We start from the raw sequence: 19,382 nt of genomic DNA, 5'->3' as shown, positions 1-19,382 counted from the left end.
GTGTGCCTTGGCAGTCTAAGCTAATAACGAGCAATGGGTTTTAATAGCGGGAGAACATTGCACTCCATATTCCCTTTCATATGCAGAAATGGGAAATCATTTCATGATACATCAATGCATGCTCAGGTGTGTAGTTTCCAACTCGACTTGAATGCATCTTCTGCTACAATAGCCTTTAAAATTCAGTTTGTTTACTCCCAAATCATGCTTGACAAATGCAATCTAATGCTCATTAAAATGTATATTAAAACAATAATACATTCGAGTAAATCTGCTATGTTTGAGCATTGCATTTGCAGTACCTTTAATGCAGACACTGTAGACAGAATCTCTGGTTCTGGTTGGACATCGTGCATGTCAATCTGCAGGTGGGGGGCGGGTCTGCAACAGGTCATGTAGACGCAGAGAGGGAGCTCCTTCAGGATCCTCACCACTTCCTTGTGCGTTTCACCAATCAGAGACAAGCCGTTGACCTGAGAGAGGAGAGGCTAGCATTAGCTTCATTTAGGTGCAGTAGGTAAGTAGTAGGAGTAGTAGGTAAGTAGTAGGAGTAGTAGTAGTAGTAGTAGTAGTAGTAGTAGTAGTAGTAGTAGGTACATGTTGATAGTTCAGCCTTTGTAATTATTAATGGCAAAAATGTCAGAGACAAAATGGAAACACTGTTAAAAGTGTGTTTTTTGCACCTCAAGCAGTTCATCTCCACTGAAGAGCTTCCCACAGCGACCCACAGGTCCCTCAGGAAGGACGGAGCGGATGTAGTGATGGCCGCTGCTCGCCTCCAGACTGATGCCCAGCCCGCTGCTCGCACTGAACTTCTCCACCTGAGCCACCTGTAGAATAACATCCCAGTTATATCTCAATCCCTTTTGTGTTGCCACTCAGGTCATTCCGCTTTTTTAAAGAGAGCAGTTTTATGTTAACAGCCAAGTCAAAATGCAAGTATCCATTATGTTGCTGATTATTTTCTAGATTAATGCTTCGGTCTATCCTGACGTCTTCAAATGTCTTGTTTTGTCAGTCCAAGATATATAAAGTGGAAAAAAAACAGAACGTCTCCATATTTGAGATTCAAGAAACACTACTGTGTGACACTCTTGCATGCTTAATGACTCCAAAGTTAGATTATCGCAACAATTAATAAACTCATCTTTTAGTAGACTAATGGGTTGAAATCTAATTTAATGCATGAGAGAAAACAATTAATATTGAAAACAAAACTTACTACAACTTCATTACTTGGACCCAGAATCTGGAGCCACTTCTTCATCAGTGCCTCTTCCTCAAAGGCTGTTAGCTTCATCCCTTGGAAAACACAACAGCAAAGCATTAATGCACAAAACGAGAAAAAATGCTAAAACGTGATAAACTCAGCCTGCATAGTGACTTACATTTCTAACTATCTGCAAAGTGTTCGAGCTCTGACCCACGTAAGAAAAACGTTATCTGAATGTTTTAAACACATGCCAGTGTTTCATCTCCACCGTGTGTTTGCTCGTGTGTTCCTGACACACAGTGTCAGACATATCTTAAAGAAGAGTTCCTCCTACCATGTGTGTCGTCCGTCAGCTGATCCGAGGTCGAGCCGACATCCGACACTTCGCTCTTTGTCTGCGGTGGCTTTTCATCTGCGGCGACTGTGAACAGACAGCGAGGAGTGAGGAAGACACACACACGTCAGGGAAAAGGTGCTCTACTCTGCACTTAGAGGTGCTCAGTAAACTCCACACAATTATCAAGATTCACCTTACGCATGTGATACAGAAAGCATGTGCACATAGTCAGGAGGAATTAAGTGTTGGTACACATTTTTTAAGATTAGCTCAAAATGTGTCGTAACAATATTTTCATTTTCAAAATTATAATAACAGAACTGTGTGTATGTTTACTATGATTTATGAGAAATAGTGTTAGAAATAAAATAAACAAGAGTAGACATCTCCCTTTGGCACAGATCAATTTTTTTTTGTGGACTTTAACGAGTCCCTATTCTGCTTTTCGAGCACTATGTAACACTAGAGCTAATATTATTTGTTATTTGGTATTCTATTATTTAATTCTTCCAAATTACAGTAGTATGAGAATTTCCTATCTTTTTCATAATGACCCTCACTTTAGAAAAATATTCTCCTCCTATTATCTTAAAAAAGGGTTTACCTGTGTGTGCTGATGATACCCATTATGACAGACTTTAAACTTCAAATATCTGTTTAATGACCCTCGTGTGTTTTCTTTTACAGCTTCACACCGCTGTTTATGTCTCTGGAGTTCCACAGGGCACCGGAGTGGCCGCCCATGAAATTACTACGCTGTACATCAGCACCTTTTAAGTGCTCACATAAAACTAATACTAGCTCCTCTGCTGGTGTGTGAATGTGTGTGTGCTCCAACAACCTGAACACTGACTTGGCAACAATTTAAGCGAGTAGTTAAATTAATTTTGTTAATCCCAAACATGAAATGACCCATTACAACTCCACATCAAACCTATGATCTCATGCACAGTAAATTAGCTTAAATAAATTCTAACTCAACAAACTATTGTGTTTCAAAAAGTTTGAGGAACACACACTCTTATAATGTGTCATTTTTATTAGGGATGCAAAATGTATTATTTAGCCGACACCAATAGAAACCTGCTTGTCATGGCTGCTAATTGCAAAAAAACACAATCATTTCACATTCAAAAGTTTCTAAGCCTTGTGTTTAGCTGTAACTCAACGTTGGATGCCTATGTTGATGTTTTTAATTCTATGACTTGGTCTTTTTCAGGTTTTAAACAACACGATGGAAAACCTTGGCTCTTTTTCTATTTTCATTATGTCTTTTCCATGCCGGAGGGAAAAGATTTCAACAAATAAAACTTTGAATAGTAAAAAACAGCTGCTAGTAGAGACGGGACAATATAGGATTTTATTGTTCGACATTTGGGATAATCATAAATATTCCCACATGAGTTACGTTAACAAGCTGTCTAGCTCTCTATCATGGTAGAGACATTAAAAATAGAGCCTGCATTTGTTCAAAATACAGATATTAACACGTAAGAAAGAACCGACCCACACACCTTTTTTTTTGGAAAGGTTTTACACTTTAAAATTGTGTTTTTGTAAAAAAAAGTTGATGCCAAAAGAAAATGTATATCTCAACAAAACGTAGGTTAAAGTGATTCCAGTAGGTTTTACTAACATTTTAAGAGTTTTGAGCATATTTCTAAATTGCAATATCTTTTTAATATGCTGCTGGTTTAAGTTGTGTAACTTTCTTTGATAAAATAAATCTCTATTTGCTGTCAGTCTTTACTGCGCCATATCTCCTCTCTGAGCCACACATGTTCACACATCAAATGTCCCCTTTTCTCAGGTAGTGTGTTTTTGTCTCTTTTCATTAAGTCCCTACCTTGTGCCGCAGCCTCCTCCTCTGCCTTCCTCCTCTCCAGCTCCAGCTCCTCCAGCACTATGGTGGTGGTGGGGATGGTGGTGTGGGGGGGCAGCACGCCGATGCTGGGGGCCACAGCGGGGGGGAGGTCTTCGGGCCTGAAGCCCCTCCGGATCAGCTTGAGGTGCACCGTGTGGCCTGTGTGGCGCAGCACCTCCACCGCCTGCTGGTTGGTGAAGCCCTGGATGTCCACGCTGTCCACCTGCAGGGGGCGAGACACCAGAGTGAGCTGGAATTATTTTTATTTTCTTAAAGTATAACACACAACAAGAGACGGTGAAAAGGAAGAAAAGTACTATGATTACACCTCTTAAATTATTCATATTGAAGTAAATTGTTCATTTGGTGTTCTTATGTGTTTTTATAGCTCTGAACATGTACAAAATAAAAAAGTAAACTGAATTGCATAGAATACTTGTTTGTTTGAGGTCAAATTGAAACAACCATAGGCATTATTAACCAGTAGAGCTTCAAGAATGTCAAAAATAATAATAATTTGAATCATTGTTTAAGTTATTTCGACTTGCAAAAATGTCTTTAAATGCTGTTGTCAGCCTCTAAAACCTGTCTTTCAATATTTTTTCAATCATATTTAAGTGAATTTCTTTAGATGTTTATATTCATCAGCTTGGACTTTTCGGATAATTATTAAAGTCATTTATCATGCGAAAATGTCTTTTTAAATGTAGCCGATCAAATCTGGATTTACAGACATTTATAGTCATCTACTTAGACTTTGATAAACTGACACTTCTCAATGTTTTCTGTCATTTAATTCACCAAACTATTAATTAATTCACCAAACTATGAAACTATTAATAATTCATTAACAAATAGTCGTCACATTCATTTATAATGAACATCATCATTACTCGCAGCCCTAAACAGCACCAGAGTATTCCCATCTATTCAAGCCATTAACTTTATTTATTTAGATCATTTAGGAGAGTTCAAAACCCCCAAGTTTAAATAATTCAGTCAATTAAATGCTTAAAGTTCTTAAATTGGATCCCAAAGCACAAGAATAAAACTATTGCACACATAAACACAGTAACAAAACAGGAGGATGTGAGGACTTCAAAAACACAAAGGCAACATTAACTAATTTCAAAATGATGAAATGATGAACACAGTTTGACGCCCTGCAGAAATGAAGCTAATTCAAGAGTCCCAGTCACAATAAAAAACACTTTAATAACTATCAGTTAATTATTCATCATGCATTTCATAATCACCCTCCATTCCCTCACGGTAATACATCTCATAAACCTTCACTGAATATTTTACCTCATGCCATTACAGAGAGGAAAGCACAAAGAGCATAATTGTTGCACTTACAGCTATTATCTGGTCTCCAACATGGACGCGGCCATCTTGATCTACAGCGCTGTCTTTTGTTATGCTCTTCACAAAAATGCCAGAGGGCTCTGAGGAGGCAGAACAAGGACACAAAATAAAAAGAAAGATGAAGAACAAAGCTGTAAATCTGGATATTAAGACCCGAGGAGGAAAGCTAACAGATGTTTCAATATTACATGAGTCATAAACAATAATGGGATGAACCCAGTGCACTAATGCTAACCTTGAAAAGTAAAGACTTTGCAGCCAAGGCCATTTCATATTCAATTTAATTAAATGAATGAAGAAGCTCATAATAAAAAGGCTTACTCTGTGCACTTATATTGAAGCTAATCATTTCCCAAACACCGACATTGACAACACCTTATAAAGTTATTAGGCTAACACGTTAGCATACATTCATTTAAAGTGTTCTGTCCAACTGAGGGATTTATGTCTAATATTTACCTAACACGATAAGCTAAAAGTGGCTAAAGCACTCATAAAGGACACACATACTATCAATCCATTACTACCAGTAACAGTTATTTGTAAAGTGTTTTATTAGGAGGGGAAATTAGTGCCTTTGTTGGAAATTAATATATTGACACAACTTGTGTAATACTGAAGTTATAAATATTTTTATTTTGAACATCATACTCTGATTTGAATGGTCATTCAGTCTGCTATTTGTCACCTGAGTTTTTATCTCCAACATAGCCGGCGATAGTGATGCCCAAACCCTGTGCGTTCTTCGTCAGGCTCACATCAAACGCTTCATCCTCCTCTTCCTCCTCCTCCTCCTCTTCCTCCTCCTCCTCCTCATAGCCCTGTGAACAGAGGAAAAGACAGGTAAATTACCACTGATAACAAGATAAAAGGAAAACAAATCATCAACTGCACCACATGGGTAACAAATCTTTGATAATAAACGATCTGATGCTGGTGACAATAATAGACCCCTAATGTGTGCAGGCAAAATGGATGTTAATTATAAAGTGAGTCACCGAATTTCATTCAATGTCTGAATAGGGCTGAGCCTTGAAAATATATGTGAAATCGATGTTTTAGAGCTGAATAAATAATAATCAACATTTGCTCTCAAAATATGAGTCACAGGCAAATTAATCAGCAGTTTTCTTTCAATTCATTTCAGAACCACGAAGAGAAGGGGAATAAAGATGGAGGCAAAGGAGGTGAACTTGTTTTTCTTTAAAATAATCAATCATCAGTGAATCGCTGTAGTGATACTCCTATACTTAAAAACTTTTCTCTTTTCTTTTCAAAGTGCAGCAGTCCCCTTACCTGTTCGTTGACGGTGGGCAGCACCACAGGCATGACAGCGGCGACCGAGGGGCCCTCCTCCAGGGGCCCCCGGGTCACCACCAGCTTCACCCGGTTCCCACACAGCCGGAGGACCTGGGCCACCTGCTCGCTGCCCATCCCCAGCAGGTCAGTGTCCCCGATCCGCAGGATGTGGTCCCCGCTGCGCAGCCGGCCATCCTAAAACAAAACACATTTCAGACAATTGACCCCTGGGCACAGACAGACAAGAGAGATTTTAAAATGTTGTGGTATTTTTTTTAAGGTTTTTGTGGTAATTTTCTGTCTTTTTTTTTGTCTGATACATGTTTATATCAGTACAATTTATGCAGGTGTAGGTAAGCTACCCATGACACCTTGGGCCCTTGGGTATGGACATGCTAGAGATCCTCCATCTCTTCTACATAGAAGCAAGACACGCATTGTGTTTCTTTTTTATGTTTCATGTCCCTTTCTGGTAATCTTGAATCACTCTTAGTTTATTTGTTTCTATTTATAGTATTTTATTATTTCTTTGTAGTCATTTTGTGTCATTTTGCTGTCCTTTTCATGCCTCTTTGTGGTTTGAACGTGGCTATTTGAGTGACATTTTGTAGGTGAAGTCGAGTGGGCCTCTGACACTTGTGTGCAGTAAACCATTAATTAGTCTGTGTAGCTTCAGTATGAAATCAAACCCTTAATAAAACGCTCAGTACCAAACAGAAGACAAGAGTGACAGTTAGCTTGCAATTCTCATTATCCCTAATTGACATGGGCCGTCTCTTTAGAACATTTAAAGTGACATAAAATACAAAGACATTTTCCTTTTTTTATTGTAAACACTTTACAGTATATACAAAGAATCTTCATTGAAAGAAACATTAGTCATTTAAAGCAAACTCTCAGAAAAAGCAGTCACCTGATCAGCGATGCCTCCAGGAAGGATGGTCTTCACAATAACTCCGGTGGTCTTTCCTCCCACAATACCGAAGCCGAGGCCAGTGCCATCGTTCACCAGCTCGATCGTTTCCACGTGCTGCCACTAGGCACCGGGAAAGAGGAGGAAGAATAGAACAAATGAACATTCGTACAAATGTATCCAGCCATGAACTGTGTTGGATGAGTAAGTAAAGTGTATGTATGTACGCCGTTTGATAGCCACAGACACATTTGACTGCCATGTTGGATTGCAGGATCTGCTTCTAATGTGTCTTTGTGTATCGGTAAAGCGTTGTTTTTTGCGAGTTTTGCAAAAATTAGGTTGTCTAAATGAGCAAGTTGAAATCATGGCTGATATTAGAGTGTGTGTTTACCGCGCTGGAGTTGGCAGACAGGGTGCTGGCTGCAGAGGGTGTGCGTGACACTGCGGGGCTGGTGAGCTGGGGGATGGGTCCTCTGGCCACGGTGAGCTGGACCCTCTCTGAGGCGCTCTGCAGGAGGCCGATAGCCTGCTGGTGGCTCACTGTCTGGTCCAGGATTTTCCCGTTGATGGCTAAGATCTGATCCGCTTCCCTCAGCTTTCCATCGCTGTCCGGGAAGAGGGACATAGTGAGGGGGACAGGCGGTAAATGAAGTCAGAGCTTAACCAAAATCTGCCTCTGATCAAGTCTTTATCATAGAGTAGCGTAATAGTGGAGACTAACCATTAGTTGTGTAACCGTTTTGTTCTCTGTGTTGGCACATTGCTCTCTAAGGATACATTTGATTGTGCTTCTATTTGACATTTCAATATTTTGAGTATTTTGTAAGCCATATGATGTTCTGAAGGCATGAAAATGTAGTTTTATATTGAAAAAATTATAACAATTAGAGTTGAAACGATTAATTTCTATGTATAATTTAATAGTTAAACATTCATTTCCATTGCGTTTTGTATAGTGTAAGTGGTTCATTATTTACTGTCATTATTTTAGTAAATTCCAGTTGTTGTTTAAGCTTTTATTTTGAAGGCAGCATCAGGAATTTTGGTGACAGTTGGGGTAATGTTGGGAACCAGAAAGGCTGGGTTTTTTTTATTACCAGGGAACAAAAGGACTTTAAGCCATTGTGTTTTGCATTTTTGAAAGTGGAAAACTAATTAAAATAAGCAATAATTTGCCCTGGACAATGCATTTAATAATTCTACCTGGTGCTTAAGTCCCGGTTTCATTCTGATTACATTTGTTGGTGCAATTAGAAACGAGATACATTTAATTTCCAGAAAAGTCTGAAAAAGTGCTAGGGCGTGTTAATTCTAACATACCAGTCGGCCACACTTCCTGCTTGAATTTCCTGGATGAAAATGCCAAGCTCTCCCCGGTTCTCGCTCTTCAGTCCCACCACGCTGAAGCCCAGACCCCCTGACTCTGGCTTCTGCAGATCCACATGTGCCAGGTAGCGTCCCTGAATGATAAACACATATATATTTGCACATGTTATTTGGCGGTGTGCTGATTTGCTTCAAAGCTGCAGCTGCCTTTAGAAGTGTGTTAGAAATGCCTCTAGAGTAAACTTCTAGCCTGTAGTGCTAGATATCATTAAGGTTTTTCTACCTGCTGATTCTTGTGCATGTGGTAAAATTACCCAAACATAAAATTATTGCGGTAATACATCAAATAAAACAGTAGCCTGGCAGCAGAGTATCTTACACTGACAAACAGCACAGTGATTGCCTCGGCTTTACAGATGTGTTTACCTGCGCCATGGAGTGAACAACATGTTCAAATTCCTCAGACGATGGCTTGCCGTTGATGAGAGTAGAAGCTGAAATGTCTGAGTAGGAAACATGGCCGCCGTTGGGGTTGACTGCTGCGACATGATCGCAGAGGTCAGTCTCACGCGACCCTGGGAGACTCTCCTGAAAATATAGAAATAGATATGTAGTGAGTTAAGTCGAAAACTGCAGATGTTGCAGTGACAGATTACAGATGACTGTTTTGCATGTTTTATCTAAAAATAAACGTGATGCTTATGCCTACATAACAGCTCTGGATTCTTGCAAAACAATCCTGCAGAGAGCAGCAATTACTGCCAATAATCCAATTGAAAACAATTAAAAGTTCAAACAAGAACACATCATGACTCGTTCCAACTGTGGACGTAAACATTTAGTTTAATTTTAGACACCAAAGCCCTGGTGTGTGTGTGTGTGTGTGTGTGTGTGTGTGTGTGTGTGTGTGTGTGTGTGTGTGTGTGTGTGTGTGTGTGTGTGTGTGTGTGTGTGTGTGTGTGTGTGTGTGTGTGTGTGTGTGTGTGTGTGTGTGAGGCCACTGGGATGCCAGATAGTTAGTTATCCCGCCATGATTAGCTGGATCTCTGACAGCCTAATCCTTCAGGGTATAATGGCTCTTAGCTGATGTTCCAACAATGACAAGGCTCCAAACACAATATTTCCATGGCGGCAGGGGGAAGCATCACCGGCCATCTGGAAGCCTTAATATGTTTGGCTTTTAATTACTGCAATGACTTTACTTGTGTGACAGATAAATTACATAAATGAGACATCTACATAAAACAGTGTTTTCCCAATTTCATTAGCCAAAGGGCAAAATGTGTATGACCATCTCAATACAATAACTCAATACACACACACAAAGTTTCATAAACACTCATTTGGCATATGGCACTGCCGAGCTAAAGCTGTCCTTGTGAACTTGTGCATTTGCATTCTGGGAAGTTGGCTGCACAACTTTTAGCTCTGGGAACATGTAGTGTGAATTATAGCTGCCTTTAAAACAGGCCCAGATTAGTGCAGAGAAACAGGGCACATTAGCGCTGCACACAGCCCTATGGGCCACGCTAACGTAGCGTAGCATGCGGCTAAGTTGCATGAGCTTTGTTAGTTGGGGCCTGGCTAAGAGGATTAAAGTTCCAGTTTGGTTCTTGCACATTTAAGAAATTGTTTCTGCCCCACTTCACACGGTGGCCTCTTTCCTATTGGAGAGTCGGGCCTGGTCACCATAGCGACGTGGACTGTGCGCGGCCTAACTACCAGAGCCAGGAGATGGACAGTGTGTGTGTGTTTATGTCTGGCTCTTGTCTGACAACAACACACAAAACAAATGCACCCTCGCTCCAAACTGGTCCTGCTGACGGTGACTATACTGAGACTTCTTACCCTTTTCACCAGATCTGAAGGGAAATTATGATAAATACCTGCTTGGTAAGTGTTGCTTACAAAAGAAAGCATGCATCAGCACACACACAGGAGGAATGTAGGACTCCTTTGCAATGAGTAAAACCCCCAGCATAGAGAAATGCCAGCAGACTTTTATAATCTAAATTCCTCAGTGGGCTAAAGGCTGGAGCATCCCTGCCTCCCACTGCATAGCTCACATATTTCCGTCTCTATTTCTCAAACGCTCGCCCCGGCCCCACTCCACTGAGACTGGAGAGCTCTCTGCCTCTTCCTCTCAAACGTTTTAGTCTCAATGGAGAGAATCAGCCTGAAAGGTTAGACCTTCTATCTGTACCCTCACTACGGTCGGCTCATGAACCCTGACAGCAATTTGGCCAAAGCAGCAGCACTTTTGGGAGAGGGGATTTTAAAGGGTGGAGGAAAGATAAAAGCATTGTTGATAAATGAACCTTACTGTGATGCTGTAGTTTCTTTTTGACCTTGTTGTTGAAGATGTTATGTTTGTCATGTAACCAAAACACTTCAAGTCAGTCTTCAAACTATTAATAAAACGCCCAAATATATATCCAAAGCATTGTAACTTGCTGTAATTGTTTGTCTTGTGCACAGCAGCTACTACATACAAAGGTTTATTCGGCTTATTGTAGGTTTAGAAAATGTTTGTATATAGAGAAAAAAACAAAAAGTTCAAAGATCATAGTCATACATTTTGGTAACCAGGACAAAAGACGATAAGGTAACATGGACGAGAAAAACGGGCAGGTAACATGAACAAGAAGAGAGGACGATCGGACATGGGGCACAGGGGAAGACAAGACTAAATACACAGAAGGGTAACCACAGGACAAGACACAGTTGGGCAGGGGAGGCAGAAACACAAGAGCAACAGACACAGGAGGGAAACTAAAGACAGGAAGGCAAACACAGGAAGTAGGACCAGACAAGACACAAGGAGGAAAACATTTCAAAATAAAAGGTGGGAAATGGCAACATCAATACAAAAAGATGACACATTTCCCTTTAATATGATATAAAAGTAGCAAATCTCCGTATTTTAGACAAATGTTTGCTATCACTCAAATCAGTTGCCGATTCCCTTTTAAGAGACTTAACCATTAATTGCAGCTGTAGCATCATGCATCGTTTACATTAAAAACATTTTTTTTAAAAGCATACCCTTCATTAGATAAATAGTCCAATAGTTGTGTTTTTCACATTATGTGGATGCAATATTTGTGGGGGTACCTGGTCTCTGAGGTGCTGCACGGACTTCTGCAGGGCGAGGATCTGGTGGAAGAGGGGGCTCTGGAGCACAGACTTGAGCAGGCTGAGCTTCTCCTCGGTGGGCACCTCCCCCCGCTCCTTCAGCCGGGCCTGGAGACGCTCCACCGCCTGCAAGGCACGCTGAGTGTCTGCAGGCCGTCACATATTTCAGTGACAGCACCAGAGTGGAGGAGAGGACGGTGGAGAAGAGAGGCTTAATCAGTGCATGGGCAGAGAATGAGATAGAAAGGTTGTTTGGACCTTAAAATACACTTGTATTTGTACTTTTAGCATTTGTGTTTCAAAATATATATATATATATATATATATATATATATGTATCTTTAACTATCTGTAAATAGCAGTGGTGGAAGAAGTACTCAGATTAAGTAAAAGTAACAATACGAAAATGTACTTTTTTAGTAAGTACACTTCATTACACTCCACCAGTAAATCGGCACAGAGGAAACTCGGCTGCTCTAAAGATCACGTAGCATCAGGTTTTGCACCAGAAGAAATAAAACAGTTTCTCTTCAGAATAGCAATGTGTCCTCTTGTTTCCATTAGTGTCAGTGGTGTGTTGCACAGGAACAGAGAGTGTGTATCAGCAGATAAGAGCAGCAGCCCCTCCGCAGTCTGCCTGCTGGACCCTGCATAAGCTGTAAACTCCAGAGAGGCTTGTTAGTGAGGATGGGTCAGCCCGGCCTACGCTGGACAAAAATGAAGCAATTTCCGAAGCTCACGGACCGTGACTAACACCTCATCGAGCTTTTTATAATGTCCAGGAGCACTTTCTGCACTTAAGACGCTTTGTAGTTTGAACAACGGTTGTAAACAAGACGATAACATTAGAGTATCAGCTGGGTTTTTTCTGTTGCCACAGATATGCAGGCATCTGTTTCAGCTGCATAAGGATGTTAAAGAGGCCCTTTTATGCCATTTGTGTTTTTTCCCTTTCCTGTAGTGTGTGTAATATTTTGTATAAGAGACAGTAAAGTTGGTCCACGGCAAGACTATAGGCAAAACACTTTTTGGGAGGATTTACGGCTATTTATCATGATTTTTTAGAAGACTAGCAGGGAGAGAAAGTCACCAAAGTGATTACTTACCCATTGTTTCGATCATTTTTACAATTCCAGATGGGTGTGATTTATTTCCATTAACAGCAACGTCACTCGTTTCCCTTCCTCAAGGCCTGTAACAAAAAAAACACAACGGCTTTTTCTTAACAGTCAGAGAAATACATTTCTGGAAACACAATCTTTCCACAACACACTCGATAGAAACAGAAAGTAAGAGCTGTAGACACTAATTCTCGTCTGAACCACACCTCTTAAAAACCTCTCTATTGGAAAGGTCAACATGAAGAGCAAAAGTGATTTATTTCTGCTCTTTCAGGGAACATATTGTTATCTTAAAATGCTTCACCATAACAGCAACAAAGGAACATGGTGCTGCAGAACTGAAGTCACATCTACTGTGTGTTAGAGATGTCATTCACTGCACTGTTGCAGCAGTTTTGGAATATGCATGACATGTTTGCAGCCAGCGAAAACACGGTGGTCCAATTTACTCCTATCAGATAAACATAGCACGTTAAAGAGCATTCTGCTGATTAAAAATAATTATAGTCAGTCTTATCAGTTATTTTAAAACCAGTGTAATACTCTGCGTGGATCATAATAGCACTGCCACAATTATCTTTATCGTGTATTCATCTGTGGTTTATTTTCTAGACTAATTGTTTTTTATTTAAAATGTCAGAATATGAAATGCACATTAGAATTTACCACAGCCTAACGTGATCTATTGCATAATACATAATAAAAGCGACAATAAAAACAAACTAAACTACAATGTTCATCATTAATTATCAAAAAAGTTGCCGATGACATTTTGTCATTTAACTTATCAACTGATTAATGCAACTCTATGTAGGCATGTCGCAAAATTACCGGCAACAACTTATGGCATGACGTATGGAGAGGACCTCCACATTTTGTGCATGTTTATTATTATAAGAATGTTACTAACATTAAGCCAACAGGAGAGAGAATAAACTGTAACCTTATTTATTACTTTAGTTGTGTGGTTTTGTATTTCTTTTTTTTTCGCATATTTAATATTTCTGAAAATAATCTAATCCAATGTCTGAATTATCTTTCTAATATTAATAATTAATATCCTTTCCATAACTCCAAATGCATCTGATTTATAATGTTTTTTGACAGTTAGTAGACCATCTTTTTCATTTTATTTGATATTTTTCAGGTATTTTTTACATGCATGAATGAAGCTGTGAAACCTTGACTCATCGCATCTTTAAACTAAAGCCTGATAATAACACAGTATGAAGGTATTTATTTTTAACACATAATATGGAGGTAGCTGTGGGTTTTTATGTTTTGCTAACACTGTCATCAGTGTCATGGCTGTCACACTTGAGTCCAGCAGAAGCTTTGTTACGAGCACGACATGACTCAGGGGGACATTACACGATTAAAGGAGATTGCAGAGGTAATTAAAAGCCGACTCTCAGAATAGCTCCAGCATGAGTCAGCAGTATCAGCCAAGTTTATTTGTTTTTATTTATTTTTGCTTCATTATACCTTTCTAAATGACTAATGGACTTTCAAATACAAGATGTGGTCGCTGTGTGTTAATGGGTTTATTTGGTGTAAAATCTCATTTTGAATCTCCTGCACTATACAAATGTTTAATAAATAGCTGCAGGGAAATATATTAGTGCTGCATAAATCCGATGATTTTTACTACTTTCTTACTGGTACTAAAACATTTGTAATGTGTATGAGCACCCACATAATGATTAATATAACAACTGGCATCCAGTTCCAGAGAAATATACTTTTTAAATGTAATCAATCAATTAATATAATAATATGCTTTTAGATTTAGTAGTTTATTTCTCTAGGCTGCCCAGTTTGTTTTTAATATGCTATTGCATTAATATACAAAAATAGCAGGTTCATATGTGTAGCACATAACATAGGCCTACACATGGGTAATTTAGTGTGCTTTACATAAAAAAGAAAGAAGCATAAATGTGACTCAAATGACTCAGAAACCCATTAGCTAATGTCACAAAGTGGACTTTACCCCAAACACAGAGCTTTAAGGATGCATTTACCTCCGAAAATAATCACGTGTCAGCTTTGCTGTGACTATATGCTAATAATACCGGACTGTCACCGAGGATTTATTCTGCAAAATAAAACCCAAAGTAGCTCGACTATGTCCCCGGCCGCGTGACACTTACTTATCATATTAAAGCGTTTGCTACAATATAAGTATGCGTATTTCTAGTAAATCCACTGAGGTTAGCTAGTGTTTTGATAAAGTGACCAGGGCTCTCGGAACAATCCGCTTTCCTCAGCTCCTCCTCCACCTCCATCTCATCCATGGAGGAGCAACAGGCTTCCCACGGTGAAGAAGTTAAAGTATCGTTGCTGTGGGTCAAACTGAGGCTACTTACAGTGAACTGAACACACTTTATACTTAGAAAGAGACACTAAAAGCTATTTAAATCCCCCTGTGTTCTGCTTCTCGGTGACCACAGGATAGACGTCTCGGGATATTTTCCTCTCATTAGCGACAGTGTAGCTAACAAAGGCGCCTGTTGCACACATATTTAGTTGTTTCAATAATCCTAAATGTTCATTAAGATTTCCCGTAGCGACTTTAGAGAATAATGTATCACTTACATGAGTGTGGAGCCTTTACTTCCCGGATCTCAGTACCCTCTACTCTGCTGTTGTCCTGCGGCTAACGGCGCTCTGTGTGCGGCATAAAGACGGGGCGGTGTGTAACCCGATCCTCAGCTCACCCCGGCCCGGCCACTGGGACTGAAGCGCCGCTTGGTGGTCACCCTGATCCTCGGCCTCCAGCTGCAGGGTCAGGGTCAAATTATTAAATACTCAAATAAAAAGTTATTTCACTCCCAAGAGCCATATGCATTCGTTAGGGAAATAAATAGCTAAAAGAAACAGTTTTTTAAAACAGTTGTAAAATAAATAATACGGTGATAATATTATTATAAGACAATACATATTTGAGGAATACATGAAAATGTATTTTACCCGCCCCAGTACTATCTACAATAAATACTTACAAAAAAAGTAGCAGTTATGCAGAATGGTCCATTTCATATAGTTATAGTTACTACTATAATAATTCATATTGAGTATTTTTTGTTTGGTTTTTATTTGTTGCATCTCATATTTTTCCTTTAGGAAATTTGCACCTTGCATAAAAGTAGCTATATAAGTAAAGTTGTTATTAAAATGTTTACTAAATGAATCATATGTCATCCTTTATGCTACATGAGATGGGAAGGTACAGAGCCTTTCTATTTCATGTAACTTATACAGGATATCTTAATGTGTACAAACCAGGTTAAGCACATGCAGTAGATTGCAACAAAACAAATGCATTAAAAAGGTTACAATAAAGTAGCACCAGGGAAGTCAATGCACTAAATAAAGACATATATCCAGAGGTTGAAGAAATATTCAGATACTTATACCTAAGTAAAGTACAGTGTTGTACGTCATAACAAGTAAGTGCCCTTCTTGGAAAACCCTACTTTAGTTGAAGTACACCAATTCAATATAATATAAATCTAAATGTAATAGCTGCAACATGTATTTAACGAGCAGATTAGTGAGACCCTAGTGTCCAAATGTTGCTGTTTTCTCTTGCAGCTGAATGAAGTCCTTTGAGATGATAACGTCACCTGAGTGACCCTACAATGCGTCACAGACACAGCAGTGCACTGTTTTTCGCCCTTGAGCAAAATGCTGAGCCCCGTATCTAACATAAAGGCAAAAATAATACTGCTGTCATTCTTATTAGACATATTGGAGTCATTGTAGGGCAAATCAGTATGAAAGCAGACCTGAATTATAATGTGATGTATTACAAACATGCTGCAGGGGAGCCGTTCTTGGTATGATTTACACAAACTGGTGTTATGATTAATCAGAGTCTGATTATGACATTGGTCAGAGGTTTATTCTGCTAATAAAACATGAGTGAGTTACACACAGACATGCTGTAATTCTGCACCCACACTATAACATGTACAATCTAGATGTCTTTATAAGAATTCAAGTGTAACAAGCAATCAGTGGAAGGTAAAGTACTTTTAGGAAGCACCTTGGAAAAAGGACAAGGCATGAATTCTCCATCTGTGTCCTGTTTACAGGATTATGCACTCTCTCCCTTTCAGGCGGCAATGTGCCATGCTTATCAAATTCGATATGAGCTGTTTTTCGAGTGAAATGTATGAAATGCCTACTGGGAGAGAAGCTGTTGCATGACTCAGTTGTGACAGCACCAAAATAGCAATGCTCTGATTTTAATTGCATTGTTTTTCCTTTCATTGTAGGGGACAGAGAAGCACTGTAGATCTGCACTCTGACCCCGACTGCAGGACTTTTCATGGATCGTGGCCCAGAGGAGAGCAGGAAGCGAGATGTCAGTAAGTAAGATTTAATTTCAACAGGAGTGAAAGCTGTTTAATCCCCATATATCACCGTATATATCTTCACTTCTACCTCCCTCTTATCCACCCTATAACTTCCCTCTCACTTTGACAATAAGCCACTTTTACGTGGGAGGTCTGATTCTGCCAAATGCTGAAAAAGAAGAAAAGATTGAAAGAATAAGAAAACATCTCATTGCAAGGCAGCTTCAGCGTTTTGTATATTATTCCTGCCTGTCACGGCTGCAGCAATACCCATTGTTTGAGACTGCTTCGTGACAACAACTGAATTGAAATGTTTAGGATACTTACAGGAGTTTAAGCTACTATTTATGGCTCCAGCTTAATGCCATTAGTTCATCTCGTTAACCTTTTAAGATTGGCCGATTCAGCGTATTTATAGCTGAAACTGAATAGGTTAATTGGTGTTTTTTGTGGTAAATAAAACCTGTTAGGTGAGGGGGACATGTTTACAGGTGTAACTGATAACATTAACAAAGGCACATCACCATTTAGAAAAGCATAGCACATCTTAATGTCATGCTGTCCTGATTAATGATATTAGAAACAGCGGTGCTGATAGATAGCAAATGTACTCTTTGACAAGGTCACAATGAGTTTGCAATAAAATGACTACCATCTATGCTATGAAAATGACATCACTGCCTGAAAACCACAGATTTTTTTTGAAGGAGCTCCCTGTTCTGATACCATACTTTTATTGGACAGCAGCTAGGTATATGCAGTGATATGGTGCAATAAAGAAATTCCCTGAAGAAATCACAAATTCAACGATTGAAAGAAAGGGGAAGCTGGCATTGTCTGCCTGCTGATTTATTGCCAATAAATCCATCCACATATAAATAGACTTTGCAACTATAACATTCCAAAAGATGTGAAAGGATTCACAGAATGAGTCAGACTTCATGATAAATAGTTTTCATACAATAGACCGGAATAACAAAACAACTTTAAGGGCACTGTGAGCATGCAGACCTACACCAAGGCCAGATGCCTTTCTCTCAATGTGAGCAAAAACAAGCCGTGTTGTTGTTGGATCCGCTCCAAAATACAATATAATATATATACAGAAGCTAAATCAAAACCTCTGGATGTAACAATACATTAAGTAGCTTGAAAACCAGAATCATGAAGATGCACTAAAGATAATCCTAGCTTTGTGACGGCTTTTTTCAGGGTCAAATGATTGAACATATAAAGTTTGGCATCATAATGTTGTAGAGCAAAGGTCACATAGCTAGTCAATAGTTCCTGTTGGGAATGTGAATGTGCAGATGAGGAATTTTAACGCCACTCTAGCGTCTTCCCTCAATGATTTTTGAGACTGTGAGGGTCGGTGTTGGCTGTGAGTGTTGCGTCTAAAGAGACGTCACAGGGTCACCAAAATCAATCATCTTCTGCCTCTTGGGAGCTAAATGTGAACACCAAATGTCGTGCCAATCCAAGCATGAAAATCAAATCAATCGTACTCATTCTGTGATATCCACTCAACCGTAACCTTACGTTTTTTCTGGTATCTATCTTTGATGCAGGGCTTAAACAAGTCAAACATTTGTCCAAAGTCATGTATAGCAAAGGTACACTATTAAAAGGAATATTTGACTATGTTCCTTATTGTTATGGAAGATGCATTTTCTTGACAGCTTCCCTCAATAATTAACATGATAACAATTTAAAACGTGGTCATCATTTTAATGCATTTGTGCCTTTCAGACTTTGACTGTGCAATAAATAGATACCATGTAGGTAGTGTTGTAGGGGTTCATCTGTGTCAATGTATGATAATTGGCAGCTGTGATATACAGTAGTTCGCTTAAGGTTGTTAATAGTTCACCTGCAATGGTAGCTTATTACGCACAAATGTACATCTTCACCGCACATTTCCATAACATACATTACCTATTTAACCCTTATGTTGTGTTCGGGTCTCCCGTGACCCGTTTCAAGTTCAAATTATATAATAACTATGCTCTAGTTTTTTGTATCGGAACAAGGATGATATCCTCCACAACAGCTATAAAAACACTACAAAACTGATTTTGACCATTTTAGCCAAGACGGAAGGTCTCTAAAAAAAAAGGTGTATAATTTGGTGTTCGGGTCTGGGAAGACCCAGCAGAATTGTTGTAGGTGACTCGGAGTCAAATTTGGCCCAATCAAGATTCATCTTTGACTTTAGACATCTCTCCCCCTTCATCCACTGTAACAATAATTTTTCGCAACATGCACCTGGTCTCCCATCCCTCCACCTTTCTCAAAGAATATGTACACTAACCTGAACACACATGGTGTAATGTGTTTTGGGGCCATAAAATAAAATTACAATAGGATTGTACGGTTATGAATGCATAATAAGTTAGCTATGATGTAGTTAAAACAATATTGGATGATAGTCATTTCTTT

At 39.3% G+C, this 19,382-nt stretch overlaps 1 protein-coding gene across 1 annotated transcript in view; it reads right to left on the bottom strand.

Moving 5' to 3' along the window:
* LOC104963498 (multiple PDZ domain protein-like) overlaps window positions 1-15,266 on the bottom strand; it is a 16,205-nt gene extending 939 nt beyond the window's left edge. The window contains exons 1-15 of the mRNA XM_010792097.1: window positions 15,178-15,266; window positions 12,565-12,650; window positions 11,438-11,604; window positions 8,750-8,911; window positions 8,318-8,457; window positions 7,389-7,602; window positions 6,995-7,117; window positions 6,079-6,276; window positions 5,471-5,603; window positions 4,774-4,862; window positions 3,397-3,637; window positions 1,548-1,634; window positions 1,223-1,302; window positions 684-830; window positions 298-473 (exon numbers count right to left, since the gene is read on the bottom strand). Coding sequence (XP_010790399.1) covers window positions 298-473; window positions 684-830; window positions 1,223-1,302; window positions 1,548-1,634; window positions 3,397-3,637; window positions 4,774-4,862; window positions 5,471-5,603; window positions 6,079-6,276; window positions 6,995-7,117; window positions 7,389-7,602; window positions 8,318-8,457; window positions 8,750-8,911; window positions 11,438-11,604; window positions 12,565-12,580 — 1,973 coding nt within the window. The 5' untranslated portion in view covers window positions 12,581-12,650; window positions 15,178-15,266. The remainder of the gene's footprint in view (window positions 1-297; window positions 474-683; window positions 831-1,222; window positions 1,303-1,547; window positions 1,635-3,396; window positions 3,638-4,773; window positions 4,863-5,470; window positions 5,604-6,078; window positions 6,277-6,994; window positions 7,118-7,388; window positions 7,603-8,317; window positions 8,458-8,749; window positions 8,912-11,437; window positions 11,605-12,564; window positions 12,651-15,177) is intronic.
* Between the last annotated feature and the right edge of the window lie 4,116 nt (window positions 15,267-19,382).

The sequence above is a fragment of the Notothenia coriiceps genome, unplaced genomic scaffold, assembly GCF_000735185.1.
Source record: "Notothenia coriiceps isolate Sejong01 unplaced genomic scaffold, NC01 NC01_scaffold00036304, whole genome shotgun sequence".
Lineage (NCBI taxonomy): Eukaryota > Metazoa > Chordata > Actinopteri > Perciformes > Nototheniidae > Notothenia > Notothenia coriiceps.
This window is presented reverse-complemented; position numbering and strand designations above follow the sequence as displayed.